Raw genomic sequence first — 22,623 nt, 5'->3', positions numbered from 1 at the left:
GGGCGGAGGCTTGGAGATTGAAGAACGCTTCATTCGAGTTTTTCTTCCCTTTTTCTTTTGATTATTAAACTTTTGTTTGAACTATATTTTCGTTTATTGATTAGTTTTTCTTCAACCAAGACGGCGAGATTGGGCCGAACAATTTTATGTTAAACATGTGAATTTTTATTTGGGATTTTTAGATATCTTTATTCAAATTATTGATTGTTGGATTTATATTTTGTTCTTGTGAATAACTTGATCAACTATTTACTTGCTTGTTAATTGATTCCAAGTCGAGAGATGAGGAATTGATTTCGATAACTCCAATAATTGACATATGGTTAAACCAACTAGAAATAGTATTCAGTTTCAGTATGCGGCTTCAGGTGAAAACTGAATTCTCATAATTCCTAATGCATTTGAATTTGATTAGAATTATGAAAATTAATCCGTCAATATTTGAATAGGTTTAACTGTTCTAGAAATAGACTGTTAAATAAGTTAGGAGAATTCGCCGTGATTTAAGATTAAAACTGGATCCTGGATTTGCCACTTGTTTGCATGATTTGTTTGGTACATGCGTGTGTCTTGGTTGTCTCTATTTAATTGAATTTATTCTTCTTCTTATATTTAATTCTTATTTTATTTTAGTAATTAAATTTTTATTTAATTCTTAGTTCTCGTTTTATTATTCTGTCTAGATTTAGCTAAATAATTAATTTTTGAGAATTGACAACAGTCCCTGTGAGATCGATACTTGGACTCTCTGTCCACTTTACTATTACTTGATCTACTGCACTTGCTAGTAAATATCGAATTAAGCGGTCAGTGACCAAGGCAGGATTGCGGGGCCAACCACTAGGTTTCATCTTACTGGTACTAAGTTATTTATTTAAGTTTCCGTAGTGTATCTCTGATTGTGTTTATTAATTGCATGCCTATATTTCTGATTAGTAAGTGATCATGGTACAGGTCACTACAGAAACCGTGACCTCGATCATTCTCCATTTTAACTTAACGATTCAAGACATCTCAATCTGTCATAGACGACTACTTCCTCCACTGAAATTAGAAGAACTTCAGGGAGTGGATTTTGAGTAGCAATTGGAAATATTGGTGTAGCAGTTGCGGTGAGTGATTCGTTAGTTGCAACCATTTGGGCGGGTGGGATGGACAGTTTGGCACTTGTTTCAACAATTGAAACAAGAAGGAGGTTAGATAAAACGTTACCTGAGAAGAACTAGCCACAAGGAGAGCTGGAGGAAACTTTGATGGTGGTGGAATGGCATGAGCGCCGTTGTCATGTGACCAATTTTTCTACTCGGATTTTTTTTGCTCTTCATCAGAGAGACCTTTGGAGATCTCTTGAACCATATCCTTAGCTTCCAGATTTTCTCCCATCTTGAGCTTTGAAAGATTCAACCGGTCTCTCAACATGTGGACATTCATGGACAGATGATGAGCATCAATCTCTAACTAGGGATGAGATCGGGTCAGGACCCATCATGTAACCACCTTACTCGATTTTTGTACCGATAAAAATTGAGATTTTTTTCTTTCGATCCCGCACCCGAAAAGTGTCGGGACCTGAATGTTCGGGATCCCGTCGGGTAGGGAGAGGGTAATTTCGAAAAATATTTTTTTGAAAAAAAAATCTATGAAGAATCTCAAACAACTCCTTAGTACATCACAAATATCAAAAACATTCCTTGAGTATATTCGAGTTTATCCCATTCAAATGCTCCAAAGTGAAGAAAAAATTGCAAAAAAATGTAAGGAGAGAAAGCCGAGTAGTGGGGACATTACAAGATCTCAAAAAAAAAAAATTGAAGCCAAAATAAAAGGGAATGCCAGTAATCAAAGTTAATTTTTTTCCTTCAGGAATCTAGAAAGCCATCATCTAATTAGATAATTGTAAATATAAATTAGTTAAATTATTAAATTAATATTTTAAATAATTCACAAAAGTAAAATGTCATTTCGTTATTATATTATTCAATCATTTCGACAATAAACAATTATGTGAATTAAGTTCACAATTAATTGTTATATGAGTTGAAACACAATAATATTTAACTCAATCTATTAATAAAATTATTATTAAAATATATTATAATATTATTTCTCAATGGGTCGGGAATCCCGTCGTGATAAGGTTTTATTTTCGATCCATCTCTCGATATCAATCGGGATGAGAAAAATCTCGAAAATGTCGGGTAGAGATTTTTTTGGAACGAAAATGAGATGGGATTCGAGAAAGGTCGGGATTTTGAGAATTTTTGCCACCCCTATCTCTAACTACGAGATAATAGCAGCGTCTCTCGAGTAGTTATGTTATGTCCATCAAAATGTTGCCTCTTCTGCATAATCACAAGCCTCAATATTCTTTCTCTCAAGTGTTTCTTGACAAGGTCTCCTCGAAATAAGGTCTCAGAGACATTTTGAGTCTCTGTTCAAGTGATTATGATGTCCTCAAGCTTTGCAGTTTTCTAAGAGACATTTCTTCCAAATATGTTTGTATACTCATATTTTTGTACATGACATTCTTATTGCTCACGTCCTTAGTTTTATTTTTGGATATCTCATTTCACGGGACATATCTTAAGTTTGATGAACCTGACGGAAACAGACGTTGAGCTGACAGAAGTGGTTTTGTACGATGTGATTTTCTTTGTTTATGTTACATTTGGAGTTTAGTATAGTATGCTATATTCTATATTGTTGTATAACATTTTCTTAATTTCAGTTTCAGTATTTGACGTGGTTGTATTATGATTAAAGTTTATGTTGTTATCTGTTTATATATTTTTTAAAGTTAATTGCATGCTACCAAGTTCTGATTCATAGGTGATTCGAGACGGGTTTTACAAACAACGATTTTTCCTCCCACGAAATCTCTAACCTTCAATTTTTCACGTTGTGTTTATCTTTTTTTAGTCTCTTTTCTTTGTACTGCATATTTATAAATATTGCAGTTGCTCCTATCATGATTTTACAAATATTGTATTACCCAAATATTACTTATGCTAAACACACGTATTACGTTGTCACACTCTCTAATATATTCATATATATATATATATATGATATGATAAAAATCCTATCATATATTTATTTATATTTTAGAGATATATCATAATATTGCATGAATATGCATAAATCTAGTTGTATTATACGTTACAATTCTACATGAACTGAGATTCTCTTCCTATAAATAAGAGATCTTTACGTCTCCTAACCCTTTTCTTACACATCTTATCTATGTCTTTTACACGTCTTTATCATATTTTCTATCTCTTGCAATTTCCATACCTTTTCTATTGAATCCTGACTTGCAATTTCCATACCTTTTTTATTGAATTCTGACTTGAGCGTCGGAGTGACTCACATGTTTTCTTTGATTAACAAAAAAATTTTGGGATCATTCGGTTCAGTTTATTGAAAAATTGGTTATATATATATATCACATATATAATTAATTAAATACAAAAATTAAAAACTCCTTTTATATTTGTGAGATCAATGTATATTTTTCATTAATCTCACAAGAACAAACTCTGATACAAAAATTCAAATGATATGAATCACATTTAATTCCAAAAATTTTGAAACAAATGTATTATCGACGGTTTAACAAATTAAAAACAATTACCTTTAAATAAGTATTTATATTTTTTAATTTGATTTCTTGTACGATCATCAATTTTTAAATGTATCAAACTACTAAAATTATAATTACTATTTTAAAAAACTGAAAAATAATATATATGTTATTATGTCATAGATATATTAATTATATTAATTTAAATATTTCAATTTTAACTTTAATAGAACATGGAGTTTTAGGTGTTAAATTTGTATTTAAATATAAAATATTTATGTTTTAACATTTATTCGTTGATATTACACTTATGCATATTTTGTTCAAAATTTCATAATAAATTTAATCACTACTTAGTTTGAAATTTTATATAAAAAAATTCGAGTATAATAATTTATCTAAATATAATAGACATGTAAATAAAAAAATTACATATTATTTTAATTTTTAATCTACATGTTAAATATTTTCTTTGCAGTGATTAAAGTTTTAATTTTAATATTTTAAATATTGAAAAACATTGAAACAATTGTTTTTAACTTTTACATAATTTAATATAAACCATATGTTTAATTTTTATTTTAAATTTTTTAAATAAGAAATTCAGTTTTTTTTTTCAAAATTTTAATAAACTTTTCTCAATGATATGAGTCCAGAATTATTTTTTATATTATTATGTGTATATATATATATATATTTTAAAATTTTTAATAATCAATAATTACATAATCTAAATTCGCCCCCCTCACTTAAAAATCCTAGCTCCGTCCCTGCCCGGGGCTTCCACCTACCCTCAAAGAGCCACCTTCAAACGGTCCCCTTGCCACTCCCTTCAACCGATCGGCTCGGGTGGCCGGATTTGCGGTGGCTGACGGCGGCGAGCGTGGGATGTCTAAGGTGATGGGATGGTGGCGTAGGCAATAGATTAGGGGTCAGAAGAACTGGGGGAAAGAGTTTGGAGAGGGTCGTACACCTACCCATGGACACTCACTAATAAATTGTGGGGTCCACATGATTTGAACTAATTAAATGCTTTCACCTATCACGTGGGATAAAACCCATAAGGTAGATTCGAATTTCTCTAAGAGTTTGTATTGCCACGTAAAACAAAAGACAAAATTTATATTAAAATAAAAAAAAAAGAAAAATAGAAAATTACAAAATTTTCCCTCACCCTAAGATACAGGGGAACAAGTCTCATATATATATATATATATACATATATATATATATATATATAAGTAATAGGCGAAAATGAAAAATAAAAAAAATAGAGAATTTGACAATATCTATGAGTTGAAGAAAGATTTTTGAATAATAACATAATAATATCAAAACAACAAAAATTCGGACCATCCATCCTGCTTCCTAACCGCTAAGGTATTCTCCAACTCAAATTGGCTCTATTTCATCGGTCTTCCAAAATTGTTATCAATAATTTTTGCAGGACGGATGGTCCGAATTTTTGTTGTTTTAATATTATTATGTTATTATTATTATTTATTTGAAAATATTCCTCATGAGCCGTCTCCCCACCTCCTACGGCCGGCGCTCGATTCTCGCCAGAGCCAATGCCATCCTCCGTACGCCCACCCCCGACTCCGACCAGCTCACCTTCTCAATCCCCATCCGCCCTCTTCCTCCTCCCTCACACCCTCCACCGGCGCAACAAGCTCACCAAAACCCCAACTCCAACATCTCAGGTGCCCTCGCCCGCGTCTCCAGTATACTCTCAAGTCCAGCTATCAAGCCTGGTCCCGCCTTGGAAGAGGCCCTAATCGCATCCCAGATCAATCCGGACTCGAATCTTTTACTCGAAATTTTCGACCATTTTGATTCCTCTCCGAAGCCCCTCTTCACCCTCTTCCAATGGGCCAAAAAGCAGCCCGGTTATCAGTTCTCTATGCCGGTTTTCAATGCCATGATTAATTCCCTTGGTAAGGGACGAGAATTCGATTCAGCTTGGCGCTTGATTCTTGACCAGATACAAGGGGATGCGAGCGAAAGACCGGATTTTGACACCTTTGCTATCATGATAAGGAGACATGCGCGCTCAGGTATGTATGTTTTGATGTCCCGAAGTTATTTACTAACGTTCTACATATGCCTTGTTACCGTTACTTTGTTCACCTCCGGTCACTGGTTTCAGTGATTAAGTAGACAAGTAATTCTCTTTTAATTGAGGCTGATTCGATTTAGCAATCCGTTTGGTATAATTTTGCTTTAGATGCTGTCATACGTTAGTGTGAGAGAAGTATCTTGTTTTGTTGAGTAAACTATTTTCTATGGTTTTTGCTTTGGATTAACTGGCTGCACGAAAAGTTGATTTTACTTGAACTTATCACATTTTAAATCTTTTGGGGTGCAATTGGATTGATAAATTTGAAATGATGGATTTCAATTATATGATCTCGAGTTCATTGATTTGCTTGGATGAATTTAATTCAAGTGAATTTCTAGTATTGGATGTCATCTGAAATCTATCATAATCATTTACCAGTCTATCAATCCAAACACAACCTTATAGTCTCAGATTGTTGTGTTAAAGATGTGTGTTGTATTCTATTTTAATAGGACTGTCGCTTAAGTTGTAATGTAGGACCATTCTAGCTATATCGAATATCATCACGTTTTTTGACATGGAGTTTGCATCAGAAAGCTGGCTGCTTGTTAAATCGATTTCACAAGAATGTGTCAGTTTTCGCATCCGTAAAATACTAAGAATCTGCAAAGAATATTCTATGTTTGCTTGTATATTGAGTATGGCATTTGGTCTGTGTGGAACTATGAATGCGTTATTAATATCTGATGGGTATGCAGGTAATCCCTTCGGTGCAATTCGAGCTTTTAAATATGCATCAGCTTTGGATATCTCCTGTGAGTTGAACTCTGAAAAGAATTTGTTGGAGATTCTACTAGATTCTTTGTGCAAAGAGGGACAGGTTAAAGTGGCCTCACAGTATCTTGATAAGTACAAGGTAGAAAATCCAAGCTGGTCACCATCCATTAGAGTATATAATATGTTACTAAATGGCTGGTTTCGATTACGAAGGCTTAAACATGCTGAGCGACTTTGGGAGCATATGAAAAAAGAGAATGTCAAACCAACTGTAGTAAGTTATGGGACATTGGTTGAAGGATTATGCAGAATGCGTCGTCCTGACATGGCATTGAATTTAATTGATGAAATGAAAATGGAAGGTGTTGAACCAAATGCGATTGTATACAATCCGGTAATTGATGCTTTAGGAGAAGAAGGCAGGTTTAAAGAGGCACTGGGTATGCTAGAAAGGTTTTCAATTTTGGAATCAGGTCCCACAATTTCAACCTATAATTCGCTGGTGAAGGGTTTCTGTAAGGCTGGGGATCTGGTAGCCTCATGCAGGATAGTTCATATGATGTTAGATAAGAAATGCGTGCCATCTTCGACTACTTATAACTACTTTTTCAGGTACTTCTCAAAATTCGGTAAACTAAAAGACGGCTTAACTCTTTATAACAAAATGATTGCTCTTGGATATGGGCCAGATCGCCTCACGTATCAGCTACTGGTGAAAATGCTGTGTAAGGAGCAGGATCTGGACCTAACAATGCAGATTATTACAGATATGAGATCCAAGGGTTGTGACTTGGACTTGTCTTCTAGTACTATGTTGATCCACTTACTCTACAAAATGCGTTGTTTTGATGATGCTGTTGCCGAGTTTGAGGACATGATTCGCCGAGGCGTCATTCCTCAATATCTCACATATCAAAGAATGAGACATGAACTAAAGAAACGGGGAATGCCTGATAAGGCACAGAAACTAGATGATTTGATGTCGTCAGTACCTCACTCAACAAAGTTACCTGATACACGTAGCAGACAAAAGGTTTCTTCTCGTGAAAGAGGAACATGCATATTACAGAAGGCCGAGGCAGTGGCTGAAATCCTGAAGACGAGCAAAGATCCTAGAAAGCTTGGGTAGCGTTGAAATCAAGTTGACAATGCTGTCTTCAGAGTGGATGGAACCAAGGTCGGATGAGGAGGAGATTGTTACGATTCATCTATAAAAAGTTCGAAATTTTGCTTAATAATCTTGGGATAGTTTCGTCGTGCAAAATGCCTTGGACCGTTTCTCTTCTCAACTTATCGAATCCATCTCTGACAATCAATACGTGACAGTCAACGGATGATGTCTAAGGGAGTAACAAGTTGACACGAGTTTAGTTCTTGTAACTAAATGTCTTTCAGGTGAACAAATTGCTACACCGGATTAAAGACGCCTGCAGTCTGCAGATACATGCCTTGTTACAGAACTCCTGGTTGAAGGATTCCGGTTGACATATCTGCCTCGAGTGATGATGGATTCAAAACGATTCGGACTATCGAACCCAACATAAAATTGCTAGTATGGATGTCATTTGCTGGCATTTTCGTGGGTGGCGTTTGACCAGCTCATTGGAACATGGCTCGATGGTCCATGGCGCAATTCTGACTCAAGGAACGTTACCGTGACCCCAGTAGGAAGTTCTACCATGTGCAAGCCATGGTTCATACGGGTATTTTGTTTCATCTTTTTTGTGTCTTGATTCTTCAGCAATGAGTGGTACAGTATGTGGCCTTTTTGCAGGATAAAATTGAATTTTATATCGAATTATTGTTGGCCCCATATAATGTTATCACCTATTGTTTAATGAATGAAGACACCACTGTAATGTATCCTTTAGAATGTGCGTTATATATAAATCAAATAAAATCTTTATTTATTGAATATAGATTTCAAAAGTTAAATGTGTTCGGATGGTGCCGTGATATTAAATTTATTTATTAATGCCATTGAAGTCAAGGACTAAGACAATGCACGTTAGGTTTGACACATCTAAACAAATCCAAGAGGTTGAAAATGACATATGAGCAAAATTTCATAATATTATATAATATATATATATGATGTCCTACCCTAGTACTGCTAAGGATGTGACCTGGAATTTAATTTACATACATCTTGGAAGTTGTGATGCCTACAACTTCAAAATTACCAGATTTTCACTTCGCATTTCCAAAAAATCATTTAAATGTAAAATGTAGCGGATCTTAGAATATTGGGAGAAAGTTTATTTTTTAGAAGATATTAAATTTTTTTAGAAGATATTAAATTAAGGTTAATACTGAGAATTATATTTTCTTTTGATAAAAGTATTAACATAGCGAGCAAATTGTAATGAGATAAACGGGGTTTAGTACATGCCGCCCGCAGGGCACTACCTTGCGGGTGATGTGTAACCACATGATTGGTTAAAATTAGTGGGTCCCACGTGGAGCTTATTAATTTTGATCAATCATGAGTCGCCACATCACACGCAGGATACTACCCTGCAGGTAGCATCTACTCAACCGATAAACGGATGGAGTCATTGTTCCACAGGTCCGTACACTTGTTAATAAACACTAAGTTTTTTTTTAAATTTTTTATTTTATAAATTTGTGTAATAAATACGATGGTTACTAATTGGTGGACTATAAGTATGGATATTGGATGTAGATGGTGACGGAGTAGTTGAAAAATTAGATAAATGGTTGATCAATAAAATAATTTCGATCTTTTCTATCAATGTTTTCTCAAAATTTGTCCAGTGCGGATTTCATCTCTATGAAGAAAATTTTCGTTTTCTATCAAATGTGTACACGAGGTTGATGTTGGAACTATTCTCCCAAGCGTGTGTATTTGAAAACTTGTTGTCTAAAGCTTTAAAGTAATTTTCTCTCTTTTACAAAAAAATCTCAATTTTTTGTTGATATTGCAAATTAAATTCAAAACATAGAGTGCGACGAAATATCGTGTTATACTAAAAAAAAGGGAGGTTGTAGTATGATGGAAACATCATTTTAATTTTTAAGCAATGACCCACACGTAAAGCGATCAAAATTTGATATTTGAATGATATTAATTAGATGTAAACGAATAAAATTCAGGATAACATAGCTATTCAATATTTAATGACTTTTGGCTACCTTCATTTCTCTTCGGAAAAAGTTTAAGAGACAGCAAACGAATCGACCCACGCCGGAAAATCTTTATTCACACTTGTAATTCAACTGATTAGTACATAAATCTACCGAGAGAGAACTCTAAAAATAATAACCATGTAAATGTGTATATATTCATAAGAATAATAATATTGACAAGAAAGCACAATTGTTATCTGTACATGCCTCATAAAAGACAAGGCATTTTTCCTTTTTTAATGCTTTCTTTCCCACCTCAAAATAAAATTGTGATTCACAGTCGTCCTTTTCTGAAAATCGTGCTACCCCTTGAGTGTTTTATTTTCTCCGTTTCATACCAAAGATTCTAACTTTACCTTCTTGAAACCCCTCAAACTTAACGCCCGCAAGCAGCTTTTATCTTCGGATTTTTTTTTGGGATAGTAGAGAAAATTGGTTTGAGATGTGAGATTCAAAAGGGGTGATTCTGGTGGTGTAAAAATTTCTCCTTTTTGCTGTTAATGTAATTTTTTGTATCTATTATATTTGCTGTTTGTACTATATGGCTCATGCTCAGAGCAATAGTAAGAATACCGAAGCAAATGGTAATATTAGTGCTGGCGGTGATAGTGAAGTGAAATCAGCTACTTTTCATGACTTTCTTGGTAACAAGGGCAAACGGCATGAGTCTGCTCCGGCGACCGGTGGGGGAAGCCGGCCGCCTCCGGATTTCTCCGCGTCGGCTACTTCCGAACAGGCCTCTGGTAGCAAGAAACCATTAAATATCTATTTTTTACTTGGTTTTATTTATTATGGTAACTTGTACCTGTTGTGTTTGTTGAGTAGCGCTTGTCTTGGATTCCTTTTCTTTCTTGACATTTATGTTTTTGAGTTATTAAATTGATACGACGATTTAAAATTGTGCGGCAGTGATTGCTCTAGATTTTTATCTTCAAATGATGGAGTGACCGCGAATCTTCAGCCAATTGGCAACTAATCTTTTGATTTATTCGGCATATTTAGCCCTAAATGCTTTGCATTTGCATAAAAGTTGATTCTCGAGTTCTTTACTACCCAATACTATTTGGTGAATTGAGAGGTTGGTATTTTGGCAACGGATTAATTCTGTGTGAGGTCATTGATGATGCTTTGTTTTGCGAGTTGCTTGATACTTTTTTTTGCCTTTGATGACCCTTTTTTTTCTTCTTTTTGATGTAGTTCTCTAGGCACTGTTATCTTGTGTACATATAAAAAAAAAACTCGAAATGAAGTTGCTAGGTGTAAAGTTTCTTGAAAAGTTTACTGATTTATTTCTGCAATTTCAAAGAATACTAAAGTGAAACATGTGTGCCTTAGATTATATTTCTAGAGCGAAAGTTAGCACAGGATAGCAGTTGACATTTATTAAAGATCATGTAACTAGGTAGCTAACTATGTGTTGTACGTTTTGTTAATATCTCAAGATTGTTGTGATTACTTGATGGACCCTTGAGAAATTAATTAATGATTAATTTTTCTACACCAATCATGGCAGAAAAACATGTAAATAATCATTTGGAGGGGATACCTTTCTATGGATCAAGAGGTGAACTTATGGGGCCTGAAACCAGCTACAGATTCAGTGGAAACAAGCGAAGTAACTCTGAATCCTTTATGGTGTCGTCGAGAGATAAGCTGCCTCAAGGACAACCAGATTCACAAGATAATCCAGTTTTGACAAAGGTGTGCTCTTCCTTGTTTCTTCCCTTAATATTTTCTGTTGCCTCTCTCGAAGTAGTCTTACCGACCCCTGAAAAATAGTGCTTAAGATTCTAATGCCTTTTGCTGGCTGATTTACATTTGCACAACTTAATCTCACATTTAATTTTCTGTTCAAGCTCAGCTCATGAGATATTCTGGGGGAGAACAACCTAGACAGCCACATGATGAGGAAACCTTTGGTGCACATCAATTGAGGGCCATTCCATCTCCATTTATATCACAGTCGTCCCATGGTGGTAGAACTGATGCGAACAATCCCAAGTGGGATAGAGCTATAACAGGGAATCTTGGTCCAGGGTCGCAATATCCTCCACGTTCTGGTCAGGTTTCACCATTTGGATACCAGGCACTCTCTAGTAAGATTAGAGACACAAATGTGGGTACTTCTGTTGTGTCACAGACAGCAGCAGATGAAGGATCTAGAACAGGAATAAAAGGTTCAGGAATTTTGAGCTCAATTAATACAGTCGGAGGTATCTCAGGGAGACAGCCTTCGGGTGTGCTCATACGCAGGGGTGAACAGAAGTCTGGAATTTGTGTATCTGAACCAGAGTCTTCTATTTCTCCCAGGTTAAGTTGGGTGACCTGTGTTGTATTTGATCGCATTCTTGAGTATCAGCTTTGAGTCTAAATGAGTTTTGATTGTTCAATATCTATTACTTTATGGCAGCCAACGTGGGACTGAGTCTTCCGGTCGTCAGATGACTATATTTTATGGTGGTCAAGCGCACGTTTTTGACAATATTCATCCAAACAAGGTTTTTTCTACATCTTTTAGAAGTTATTACAAATATTGTCTATATTTCTAGTGCTCTTTGATGGACAATTAGAGTAGTCTTGCTAATATTTACTTGGATGCACTTGATAACTGACGTGTGTAATCAATGTGACCTTATCTGAAGCAATTACAAGTTTTCTCTCCCCACCTCCCCACCCCCTTTTCTTCCTTTCTCCTCACCTGCAATAGGAATTTACGCTCTACTCAACAGCTTATTAGCATTGCTTTTAGTGCTATATCATCCGAAAGTTTTTTGAACCCGCTTTTCCTAAAAGCTTGAGCTTATGGGAGAGGATTGAACCAGAGTGCTATATTTGGCACTCTCGTTCAAATGTAGGCATAGATTTGACATTGATATCCAATATACATGTATGACGGATAGGTTTTGGACTATCATACCAAATTGAAGATCAATTTAAAGAAACTTATATAAGGTTGCCTCTCAAAAATTATGAATTGCTATTCATTCTGATATCATGTCAGAAATCATATTTTCTAAAGCTCAAGCTCATGAAAGGTCATACAACAATAGTTTTATATTAACGAATTATTGTTTGATACTGTGAAAATTCATTGCATTCTCTGTGGTTAAATATCAGGCAGATGTTATAATGGCTTTGGCCGGATCAAATGGAGGATCTTGGTCTACAGCCTATACTTCTAATTTGGCAGCCAGACCCGCCACCGGAGAAAACCAAATTCCTGGTGGCAGTGAGAACGATGTGGCAATTTCCATACTGAGGGAGTTGCAAGGGAGATCATCTGACAAAGAGGATGCCTACCGAGGTTTTAGCTCAGGTAATGAAGAACTTTTTATCCCATTTGTTAGCCTACTTGAACTACGACGTGCGATCGCATGTCTTTAATCGAGGAAATTAAATGGTACTCCGTTTTTTATTTGAATATACTATCAATCAACTGGTTTTGGTTACTTTCTGATTATTTTTCATGAAGACATTACCAGCTAAAGTTATGATGATATGTATTTTCTTGATATAGAATGCAGATATGCTGATGTAGAAAACCATATTGATGTTGTAGGAAATTATCAAGCGGGCATTAGAACCAAGGAAAAAACTGCCTCATTCAAAGAAACTAAAATTGGTGCTGGCGAGAAACCCGGGTAGGAACGGTGACGTGCCACCGTTTCAGCTATAAATGGCATTGGATAACAAACATGGTCCGAATGGACTCGATATTCGATTATATTCTGTTGATTTTGCTTCTGTTTCTCTTTCTTGAAATTAGGTATTATTAAGCTATTATGTAGTCCTGTTTTTTGAATTAAAAATTGTATATGGTTCTATTTCTTTGCAATGCCAAGGTTGAGCTACCCAAATGCATTAGAAATTCACCTTTAACTTTGTTTTCCCCATGCTAGTTTTGGGCATAAGGGATTTAACTTTCCACTGAGTTAACGAAATTGGACAATCATATGAAGCTCCTGAGTCACAAATTCACTATACATTAATGTCATTAGAGAATCCACTTGAGACACACCAATCGTCGTTATAGACAAATTTTAGGAAATTAATCTATGTTCGATTAATCTGAGCCCGAAGTCTCTCGTTTCTTGCACGTTCTTCCTGGAATTAAAAGGATGCAATGTGAGTACAAGTGCAATGTGGAAAAAAAAAAAAAGGATTTCAACATCACCACCATACCTGAAGAAGTTTCAGGAGAGTTGAGTTCTGAAATTGTTGTTGTGCACTTTTCTTTGATAGAGTCGCATATTTTTTCCTCAGATTGCACTGTCAATTCCACTTTTTCCGGTTTCTGTAAGGTCAGAAAAAGTTGCTCTACTTTAAGAAAACCAATCTTGAATTCATAAGTTGCAACGACACCATACAGGGACATATTATTAGCTTCATATCATATTTTGGGCTTTGTCTATGCTAGCACAAGGACAGTGTCCATGTGCTGCATCCAAGACCCCATGTTTTTTGGGATTTAATATAATCTCATTTGAAATAAGATCATATCAAATCCCAAAAAACATGGGCCGTTGGATCCTCGTTCGGGCACTGCCCGAACGGGGTAGCATAGACAAAACCCATATTTTGACCTGCTATAAAACGAGGAAGAAAAGACTATCTTTCTAAATACAATATCTATAACACATTTTCCTTTCATTAAAATCCCCTGAACAATCAAACTTTTAAATTTCCTATCATTTGATTCATTTCCTTCCAAATCTCAACACCAAGCTATAAGCCTAAAGAGGTTCTAATTCTGGAATATTTCATGCATAGACACTAATAAGCGTGTGTATCACAAAATTTTATTGGCTCAGATGCATTAGCTACAAATTCAAAAACTCGAATTCATTGACATTTCACAAGGAAATCAGTACCTGTTGGGTTCCTCTCAAAATTCCCTCTAGGGAATGGATGAGTTTACCACGCCCATCAACACTGCTAACAGCATCTTGAAACTGCGGAAATAATACATGAAAGTGCACATTATATGTAAAGTAGTGACAGAATGCTTGAAGATACGTGATAATAATATGACAGTTGTATAAAATTCAGCAAACAATGGAGAAATAATGAACATTTTTCACCTGCAAACTAATGGAGTTCAACAAGGATATTTCCTTTAGCATTAAATCCTTAACCTCCATCAAGGCATTATGTGTCGTAGAGCTTACGGGTTTGTCGATGTTTTTTCTGCGTAGTAGCCAGAGCGGTTAGGCAACTAATCAGTTAAAGGGAAAAACTTATATTTGTTAACACACAAATCGTTAGATTCTGATGTATCATTTACCTGAATCTGATCATTGAGTTCAGAAGATCGTATTTCATACCTACATCGTAAGATACAGATTCAACATTGATATAAATGTAAGCAAAACAAATTTGGAGTTCAATTCGTAGGGCAAAGATTCGAAAAGCTTAGATGTGTACTGTATGAGTTCCGCTTGTGACGGCACTTCATCAAGCTCCAGCTTCAATTGCACAACTGATCTTAGTTTTGCAGCAAGTTCCTGTCGGAAGACAGGAAAGACAACCAATTCGTCAAAACAACAACTAGAAAACACAATGCTCAGAAGACAAGAAGCGCTATGAAAGTAGGATGAGTCACCGATCAACTTGAAACTCAAAACGCATTAAAATCTTGCTCAATCTTTAGGAAATGCTGGTTGATGTGGGATTCTCAAGGACTAATAAGCAAATACAATTTTTTTTTTTTTTTATATGTGATTATTATGAAACACCATTCAAATAACAAATACAACGAGGAGAGTGTGCCATAAATAAAACTCTGCCAGACAAAGAAGGAAATTGAAAAATCAAATGCATTGACGAGGAAGTTACCAAACTAAGCCATGAAGTATTCATTTCAATATAGAAAACTGTATACTACCGAACTAACCTCCTTTCTCAAACCCAGCTTCTCACTGCAGTTTTGAAACGAACTATCAGTGGCATCACCATATTTATCATCATCTGTAGCACTACGCAAAATTTCATCAAGTTACTCAACCTCCACCTGCAATCTTGACCACACTAAATTCCGCCGGGATTGGAAATCTGATTCTTGCCTCTCGAGCCCCTACATATGCTTCAAGAAAGAGTCAGACATGGATGATAATTTAGGGGCAAAAATGCAGATGAACGGTATAAATGGATGAAAAGATCCAATCAGTTTTTGGTTTAAATGAAATTAGCATACGAGGGTAAAAACATTAAGCTTGATATAGAGTCAAACAAGAAGAACTTTAATAAAGCAATACAAATGTGTAGACTGTAGATAACATATAATGACCAACTCAAAAGAAAAAAAAACTTCAAGGATGAAGCAAACAACCTCCAAGAACTCCAAAAGCGAAACCAATCTCGAATACATTGAAAACTTCGAACAATATTTATCGGCTCTCTTATGAATTTGAATGTCATCCAAAACTTGAGCCTCCTTTTGTTTCTGTCAATTAGCACAATGTCACTGCCGATCAAGATAGCTACTTCCAACATAAAACCCCATTGTGAACTATTTATGCCTACTTCAAGCATGTGATTCTATAATAAGCAAATATAAATCGTGAAATGAAATCTTGTTCCTTGATTTTTATGAATTAAAAATTACATGATTGATATGCAAATTTCTTCCTTTACATAAGGAGTAGATATCTGCAAGAAGGGAACTTAACCCTAGAATATATCACTAATTATATCTAGACCACAATCAAATGATTTTAATCCATAAAGTCGAGATATAAAGACTGAAAAATAGAGTTCGATTTACTTTTTCAAAACTTTGCCTCAAGCTGAAGCACAAGAAAGAAGAACATGAAACTTAATTATCATTTTTTCTTGGATGCAAAAAATTCATCAAATGTGCCATTAAGTTCACATTTCCCTGGGGCACCAACTTCAACACTCCACACACTTTTTGGTTGCACTTGCACCATACACTTCTCCACTCTCACTCATATATTCCCTAAACTAATTCAACACCAAAAATTTCTGATCAGCTTTCAAAGGTTTGACCAATGCCCCATGCTGCTTTGTCATAAACAGCGATCGCTCTCCACCCTCGATGGTGCTATATGCTTCACATCTCACTTAAAAATCGTTCTTTCGGATTAAAAATCGTGGCCTATAATCTTTTTGTCCAATTATATAACAGGTGGGAGGAACAAGACCTTGTGTTGGAATGGAATGAAGACGGGGTGGCTTTAAAACTTTAGAATCATTATAGGAACCCTGGCATGCCAAAATTTAAATGTAAAACCTCCACCTACAATTTAGACTATAGAGGCTTACCAATATTCCAGAAAACCATGTCTTTTACCAATATGTTTAAGTCTAGCAATGCCATTGGCAGTCGATGATCTAAGGTATAGCTCTACTGCAATGACCTACAATAGCACAACAAAAATATTGCAGACACTTAATCTCAGTGGACTCTCCTATTTTAATACACTACTCGGTACTCGGTAGCATCCAGAGTGTAAAATGCATGCTAATATCCATATCGCAGCTGTTATTTTGAAAGTATTAGGTGGACCACGTCCACTAAGTAATCTACTGGATCAGCAATAACCAATTCAAGAAATTTGAAATAGTCTTTGAAAGATGAAGGATAGTGCAGTGCACCATCCCTGGCGCCCAGTAGGCAAGGGCGGAGCCACACTTGTGGCCACCCGGAAATTTTTTCAAATTTTTGTATATATAAATTTTGAAAAATTTTGGATTAATTTAGTATTAGCCCGGATAGCTCAATTGAAAATATTAAAGGATTCGGAAGCTTAAAGTTTTAGCCCGGTAGACCAGGAATCTCGCTCCGCCATTGCCAGTAGGGAAAGAAACACTGCCCCCATAAAACGATGCCCGATTGGAGATAGCTAGATATCATGAAATAAAAATAGGAAAGAAACAATCTTGGCAAGTGATTACTATGAACGAGAGTCACACAAAATGCTAGTAGTATATACCCACGAAGAAGGAAACTAACATCTACAATATATAACCGACTATATATGGGCTACAATCGAGGAAAAGATTTCAACCCCCAACACTCTGATTTAATTGACAGAACAAAAGGCTTTGATTTGATTTTCCAACAAAATGGTCAAACGCAAAACTAAAATGTTCAATTAAACAGAAAATGCAATGGTAAAATGTTCAAGTAAACATCAAATGCAAAATCAAACTGCAAAGGTGAAATCTTTTGGCGTCAACTGACCAGAATATCGTGATATTGATCAGGTGATTTCTTCTCGATCTGCAAATAACAATCTCGATCAAGATTCGCAAAACTAAGTGAATGGACTTTTCTTGAAAATCAACTCGTAACAATAGTTCTGAAATTCTCCCAATGAAAAACGAATTTGTAAGGATAAAACTAACCTCGCCTTTCTCCATCATTTCGCATATTCTGTAGATAAATTCGAAGAAAACGAAGCAAGTCTTTCAAATGCAGCATAATTCATTTTTGTATAATCGCAATTTTTTTAAGAATTAACGATTTTACTAAAGCCAAATTGAATATAAATTGAGTTAAAAAGTCCGTAACTATATATATATATATAAATTCTTTTTCATTTGAACCGACCGGTTGAATTGATTTTTTGAATTTTTTTTGTAAGTTTAAATTTTTTTATTTTTAAACCTTAAATTTAATATTTTTATTTATAAACACATTATTATTTAAAATTTTTACTTCATTTAAAAAAATATTTTAATAATTATTGGTTTTTTAAAAAATAAATAATTTATTATTTAAATAATTTATAACTATAATTGATATTTTAAATATATTTACATATTTATTTAGCTTTCAAACTATGTTAAATATATATTTTATGTTTATTTATATAATTTTTGAGTTTTTAAAATTTCAAAATATATTATTTATTATATTAATTATATAAACGATTTTTTAGTTCGACCGTCCGGTTAAAACGGTTCGATCGGTTGGACCATTTTTTTAAGTAAACCAGTTCGATTACTGGTTCAGTTATGAAAACACTGTTTGAAAGATTGAGCTCCATAGCGTCATTCTGTTATTTATCTAATTTTATTTATTTAATAATTTTACTGCGTCAAGTTGTAAAAGCTAATAACATTTTATGCTAACAACACAATCTAATCTTATAAGAAGGGAATGAAATTGTATGTTTAAATACGATCATTTGTTTTAAAAACACTTATTAATGTTTTATAAGAGGTTTTAGGAAACTTTTGGCTTTCATACTGTGATTTTCCCCAACTATTTATTTTGTGAAAATAACTTGAAAACAATATGTAAAGGGGTTTTATCGTTTTAAAAAAAAATTGTGGGGTGAGGGGTTATTAAAACGAGTAATCTACGTACGTGAAAATTCGCGTACATAAATATGTTATATTACATCTAAAAAAATAAAAAATGAACATTATTTTATATTTTTAAATTAAAAAGTAAAATTAAAATATGATAGTTATAATTAGTATGTGATATGTCTATTAATTAATTTGACAAAGGTAGTTATCATAAGGAGTTAATGCATTATTATATTGTATAGATGTATAGATAAATGTATGCAACAAAGTTTCATATAAAAATATTTCTCGAATAAATTTGTGTATCTCACATATTTATTCATGAAATTTTCATGTAAAATTTATTTGGTCAAAATATCTAACAAATTTTTCCTAAATTATCTTTGCATAAGAAAATTTTGATTGCAAATTTTCTACATGATTATTGTAAAAAGAGAAACTAATTACCAAATAATATTAAAAATTGCATCAGCATAATTTATATTGATTATATTTAATTTAAAATTAGGTCTTTGTGATATGGATTCATCTATCTATATTTGTGAGTTGAGTTGATCTAATCTATATTTTAAATAAAAAAATAGTACTTTTAACATAAAAGCATACTTTTTATGAATCGAGTCGGATATTTTCACAAAATTGATTCGTAAAACGATTTTATAAGAGTTTTTTCATCAATGTAATTAAAATATTTCATCGAATAATTATGATAAAAAAAATTATTCAAGTGCAAATATTGTTTGTAAAATGAATATGAAAGGGAATGTTATTTAGTATTTACACTCCGAATCTCCAAGTTTCCTATATCTCACTTTCCAAGTTTCCTATATCTCACTTTCCTTACATATAGGGGTGTTTACGGTTCGGAATTTCGGATAACAGCCCCAATCGAATTGAAACCAAAAATTTGGTTTGAACTGAAAACCAAACCGTTATTCGACTCGGTTTTTGGATTTTCGGTTTTTGGTTTGGTTCGGGTTTTTTTTCCTGCGGTTAACCGAACCGAACCGAAAAACCTTTTTTTTTTGTATTTGAACTTCTTTATTAATCAATTAATATTTGGTTTGTGGATTCAAACATTCGTTCTTGAATTTTTGGTTTAAACATACATGACTTGAATTATGGATTCAACTTGAAAAAACTATCATAGTTGGTTTAATTATTCATCTAATTATTCAAACATACATGACTTGAAAATTTTATTGATTTAGTGATTTTAAAGAATATTTATTTTTTCAAATAAAAAGAATTAAAAATTAATGAAGTTATTTATTATATTATATATGCACGTATTTGCATTATATATAATATCATTTTTTTTATAAATTTATAATAATTATTATTGAATTTAGAAACGTTAGCACTTTCTTTGTTTTCAGTGCACTTATTTTCAAATACATTTTTGAAGCAGCAAATCATAAATATTTGATTGAATCAATTGTTAATTTTTCTCAAAAAATTATTCATTAACATAATAACTAAAAATATTTAATTTTTTTAAAAATAAAACCGGTTAATCGAAAAATCGAACCGAAAAACCAAAATAATTTCGGTTAAAAACGGAACCGAATCTTTCAATTCGATTCGGAGTTTCGGAGAACCAACATTTCGGTTCGATTCGGACGGTTCGACTTAAATGAGCACTCAAAAATTCAAAGTTCAAATACAATACTGTTGAATGGCAACATATCTTTGAATGTTTTTGCGCCCACTTGTTCAAAACTTCACGTCTTTGAACTTTACCTAGCATTTTCATCTTTGGAAAAGTACTGATTCATTTCGAAATTTCAAAATGTTTTCCAACTATATCAAATCAACATATAATGACGCTCAATGAGTGATCAAATCAGTGGGATCATGGGCGGCTCCATGTAGAGGCAAGGGGGCAGTTGCCCTCCCTTAAATTTTTGTGTGAACATACTTTAGTTTTTTTAAAAATGATACACATAAATTATTATTAATAAAATATTAAAATATTGTTCAAAATGATATATCATTAACCAATAACATGTAGTGACCTTGCATGGAATCACCTACTAACTGACAACGAATAGCATGCATTAAACTTAATACAGCAAAATACTTAACAGAGTAAAAACGTGCGGAAACATAATCCATAATTTACATATCAGCTTAGTAAATAATCCAGGCTTAATACTGTAGTGATACAACCAAATCAAAAACTTAAACAGTAAACATTATACAGCTATATCAAATCCTACTGTATAATAAAATCTTCAAGGCTCCTGCTCCCTAGTCCTGCCTTGAACTACCAGCTCCGTCCATCCTGCGACCTGCCCCATGGAATAGGGTGTCCAAGATAACAACTAGGACGTGAGCTCTAACGCCCAATACATAGACATGAGTACACGTAAATATATGATGCATGCAACATGATGACTGGTACAGGGTCATCCGAAAAGTCATGCTCAGAACCGGCGCCACATGAGTGCTGCCACCGCACGGATCAACCTCTGGGTGCAACCACACTCGTCTAATACACCAGAGTAGGCAGACATAAATGCCCCCGCCGTCGCGGTACTCTCAGTGACAGACTATCGAGTATAGAGCTGAGCAGCTCTATAGTCAGGTATATCAAGGTATAGGCTCAACATGTATATGCACATGACATATGAGTATAGAAAGCGGTAAATCATATATCATGCCATATAATAATGCCAAATAAATGCAACATATAAACATGTATACTCGCTGGAAATCTCAGTCAATGTGTACGTACCTCTAAGCTAGTTCAAGTATAATAGGATCCTAGGTTCCAAGCCTATATTCAAAAGTTCACTGTATCACTACATAAATTCTATAAGCCTTAACTAAGCTAATAAGTACTCCCAAAACTTAAACAGATTCCCGGACCATACCTTCGTCCATAGTTAGCCCTTTGGAGTCGCTAGTCCCGGATATTATAACCACACCTTGGTTATTTCAGAACCTCTATTATAACCGATAGGGCCCTCAAGTGTATATCTCACACTATATAACTGAAGAAAGAAACTCGGGAATTCGTAATTCAGAAATGAATCTGAGAAGCCCTATTTATAGGCAAAATTCCCGGCCAGGATCAGAACTTCCGATTTTAGAATCGGAGCTTCCGATCCAGCTCATTGCGTGCATGCAGGACACGCCAGGATCGGAACTTTCGATCGGGCGATCGGAGCTTCCGATCTGCTCTACGTTCAACACTTGTCAAAACTCGCGGCTGAGTCATCGAGCAAAGCTGGCAGCAAGAGATCGGAACTTCCGTTCCAGGATCGGAGCTTCCGATCTCTGTGCTTTCGATGAGCTTCCGAAGTGGCTGGGATCGGAACTTTCGATCTGGGTTCGGAGCCTCCGATCCGGCCCAAAGTCAAAAGCCCATATTCTCTTCCGAAGTCCATAATACTCCGAAATTGATTAATTATCAACCCTTAATCATGTTTAACATATTATTATCTTAAATTGGTCTCTGGGTTACTACATTCTCCCCACCTTTAGATATTTCGTCCGCGAAATAACATCTAAAGACAAATTAAGATAACAATATGAAACAGCAAACCATGTTTTATTACAACAACTGTAATTACATATTACATGGTAAATCAAAAGTACAAAGCAAACAACTCAGGATATTTCGCGTGCATACGACTCTCAATTTCCCAAGTTGCTTTTTCAACGCCTCGGCGCTGCCACTGTACCATCACAAGTGGTATAGTCTTGTTTCGAAAAACTTTCTCCTTCCTGTCTAGGATACGGATTGGTCGTTTAACAAAGG

At 34.4% G+C, this 22,623-nt stretch overlaps 3 protein-coding genes across 7 annotated transcripts; 2 read left to right on the top strand and 1 right to left on the bottom strand.

Moving 5' to 3' along the window:
* Positions 1 to 4,979: 4,979 nt before the first annotated feature.
* Positions 4,980 to 8,337, top strand: LOC140874961 (uncharacterized). The gene is made up of 2 exons (XM_073278466.1): positions 4,980 to 5,640; positions 6,404 to 8,337. Exons 1-2 carry the CDS (start codon positions 5,103 to 5,105, stop codon positions 7,549 to 7,551), a joined length of 1,686 nt encoding a protein of 561 aa, XP_073134567.1. The 5' UTR covers positions 4,980 to 5,102; the 3' UTR covers positions 7,552 to 8,337.
* Positions 8,338 to 9,779: 1,442 nt separating this feature from the next.
* LOC140878986 (protein TIFY 8) lies at positions 9,780 to 13,418 on the top strand. Its single transcript, XM_073282614.1, has 6 exons — positions 9,780 to 10,315; positions 11,086 to 11,273; positions 11,434 to 11,882; positions 11,983 to 12,070; positions 12,690 to 12,888; positions 13,132 to 13,418. Exons 1-6 carry the CDS (start codon positions 10,114 to 10,116, stop codon positions 13,215 to 13,217), a joined length of 1,212 nt encoding a protein of 403 aa, XP_073138715.1. The 5' UTR covers positions 9,780 to 10,113; the 3' UTR covers positions 13,218 to 13,418.
* An 81-nt stretch (positions 13,419 to 13,499) lies between these two features.
* On the bottom strand, positions 13,500 to 18,030 carry LOC140878991 (uncharacterized). 5 transcript variants are annotated; one of them, XM_073282624.1, is made up of 11 exons: positions 17,943 to 18,007; positions 17,779 to 17,817; positions 16,857 to 16,951; positions 15,901 to 16,014; positions 15,466 to 15,645; positions 14,997 to 15,076; positions 14,857 to 14,896; positions 14,654 to 14,759; positions 14,444 to 14,524; positions 13,755 to 13,866; positions 13,500 to 13,676 (listed from the first exon to the last, which is right to left on the bottom strand). In XM_073282624.1, the coding sequence occupies exons 6-11, from the start codon at positions 15,025 to 15,027 to the stop codon at positions 13,636 to 13,638; spliced, it is 411 nt and encodes a 136-aa protein (XP_073138725.1). In that variant the 5' UTR covers positions 15,028 to 15,076; positions 15,466 to 15,645; positions 15,901 to 16,014; positions 16,857 to 16,951; positions 17,779 to 17,817; positions 17,943 to 18,007; the 3' UTR covers positions 13,500 to 13,635. The 5 variants fall into 5 exon arrangements, with proteins under 5 accessions (XP_073138725.1, XP_073138735.1, XP_073138730.1 ...); XM_073282634.1 differs by lacking the exon at positions 16,857 to 16,951 and having other exon boundaries at positions 17,943 to 17,983; XM_073282629.1 differs by lacking the exon at positions 17,943 to 18,007 and having other exon boundaries at positions 15,466 to 15,654; positions 17,779 to 17,913.
* Positions 18,031 to 22,623: the final 4,593 nt, after the last annotated feature.

This window comes from Henckelia pumila, chromosome 1 (assembly GCF_033568475.1).
Source record: "Henckelia pumila isolate YLH828 chromosome 1, ASM3356847v2, whole genome shotgun sequence".
NCBI classification, from domain to species: Eukaryota; Viridiplantae; Streptophyta; class Magnoliopsida; order Lamiales; family Gesneriaceae; genus Henckelia; species Henckelia pumila.
This window is presented reverse-complemented; position numbering and strand designations above follow the sequence as displayed.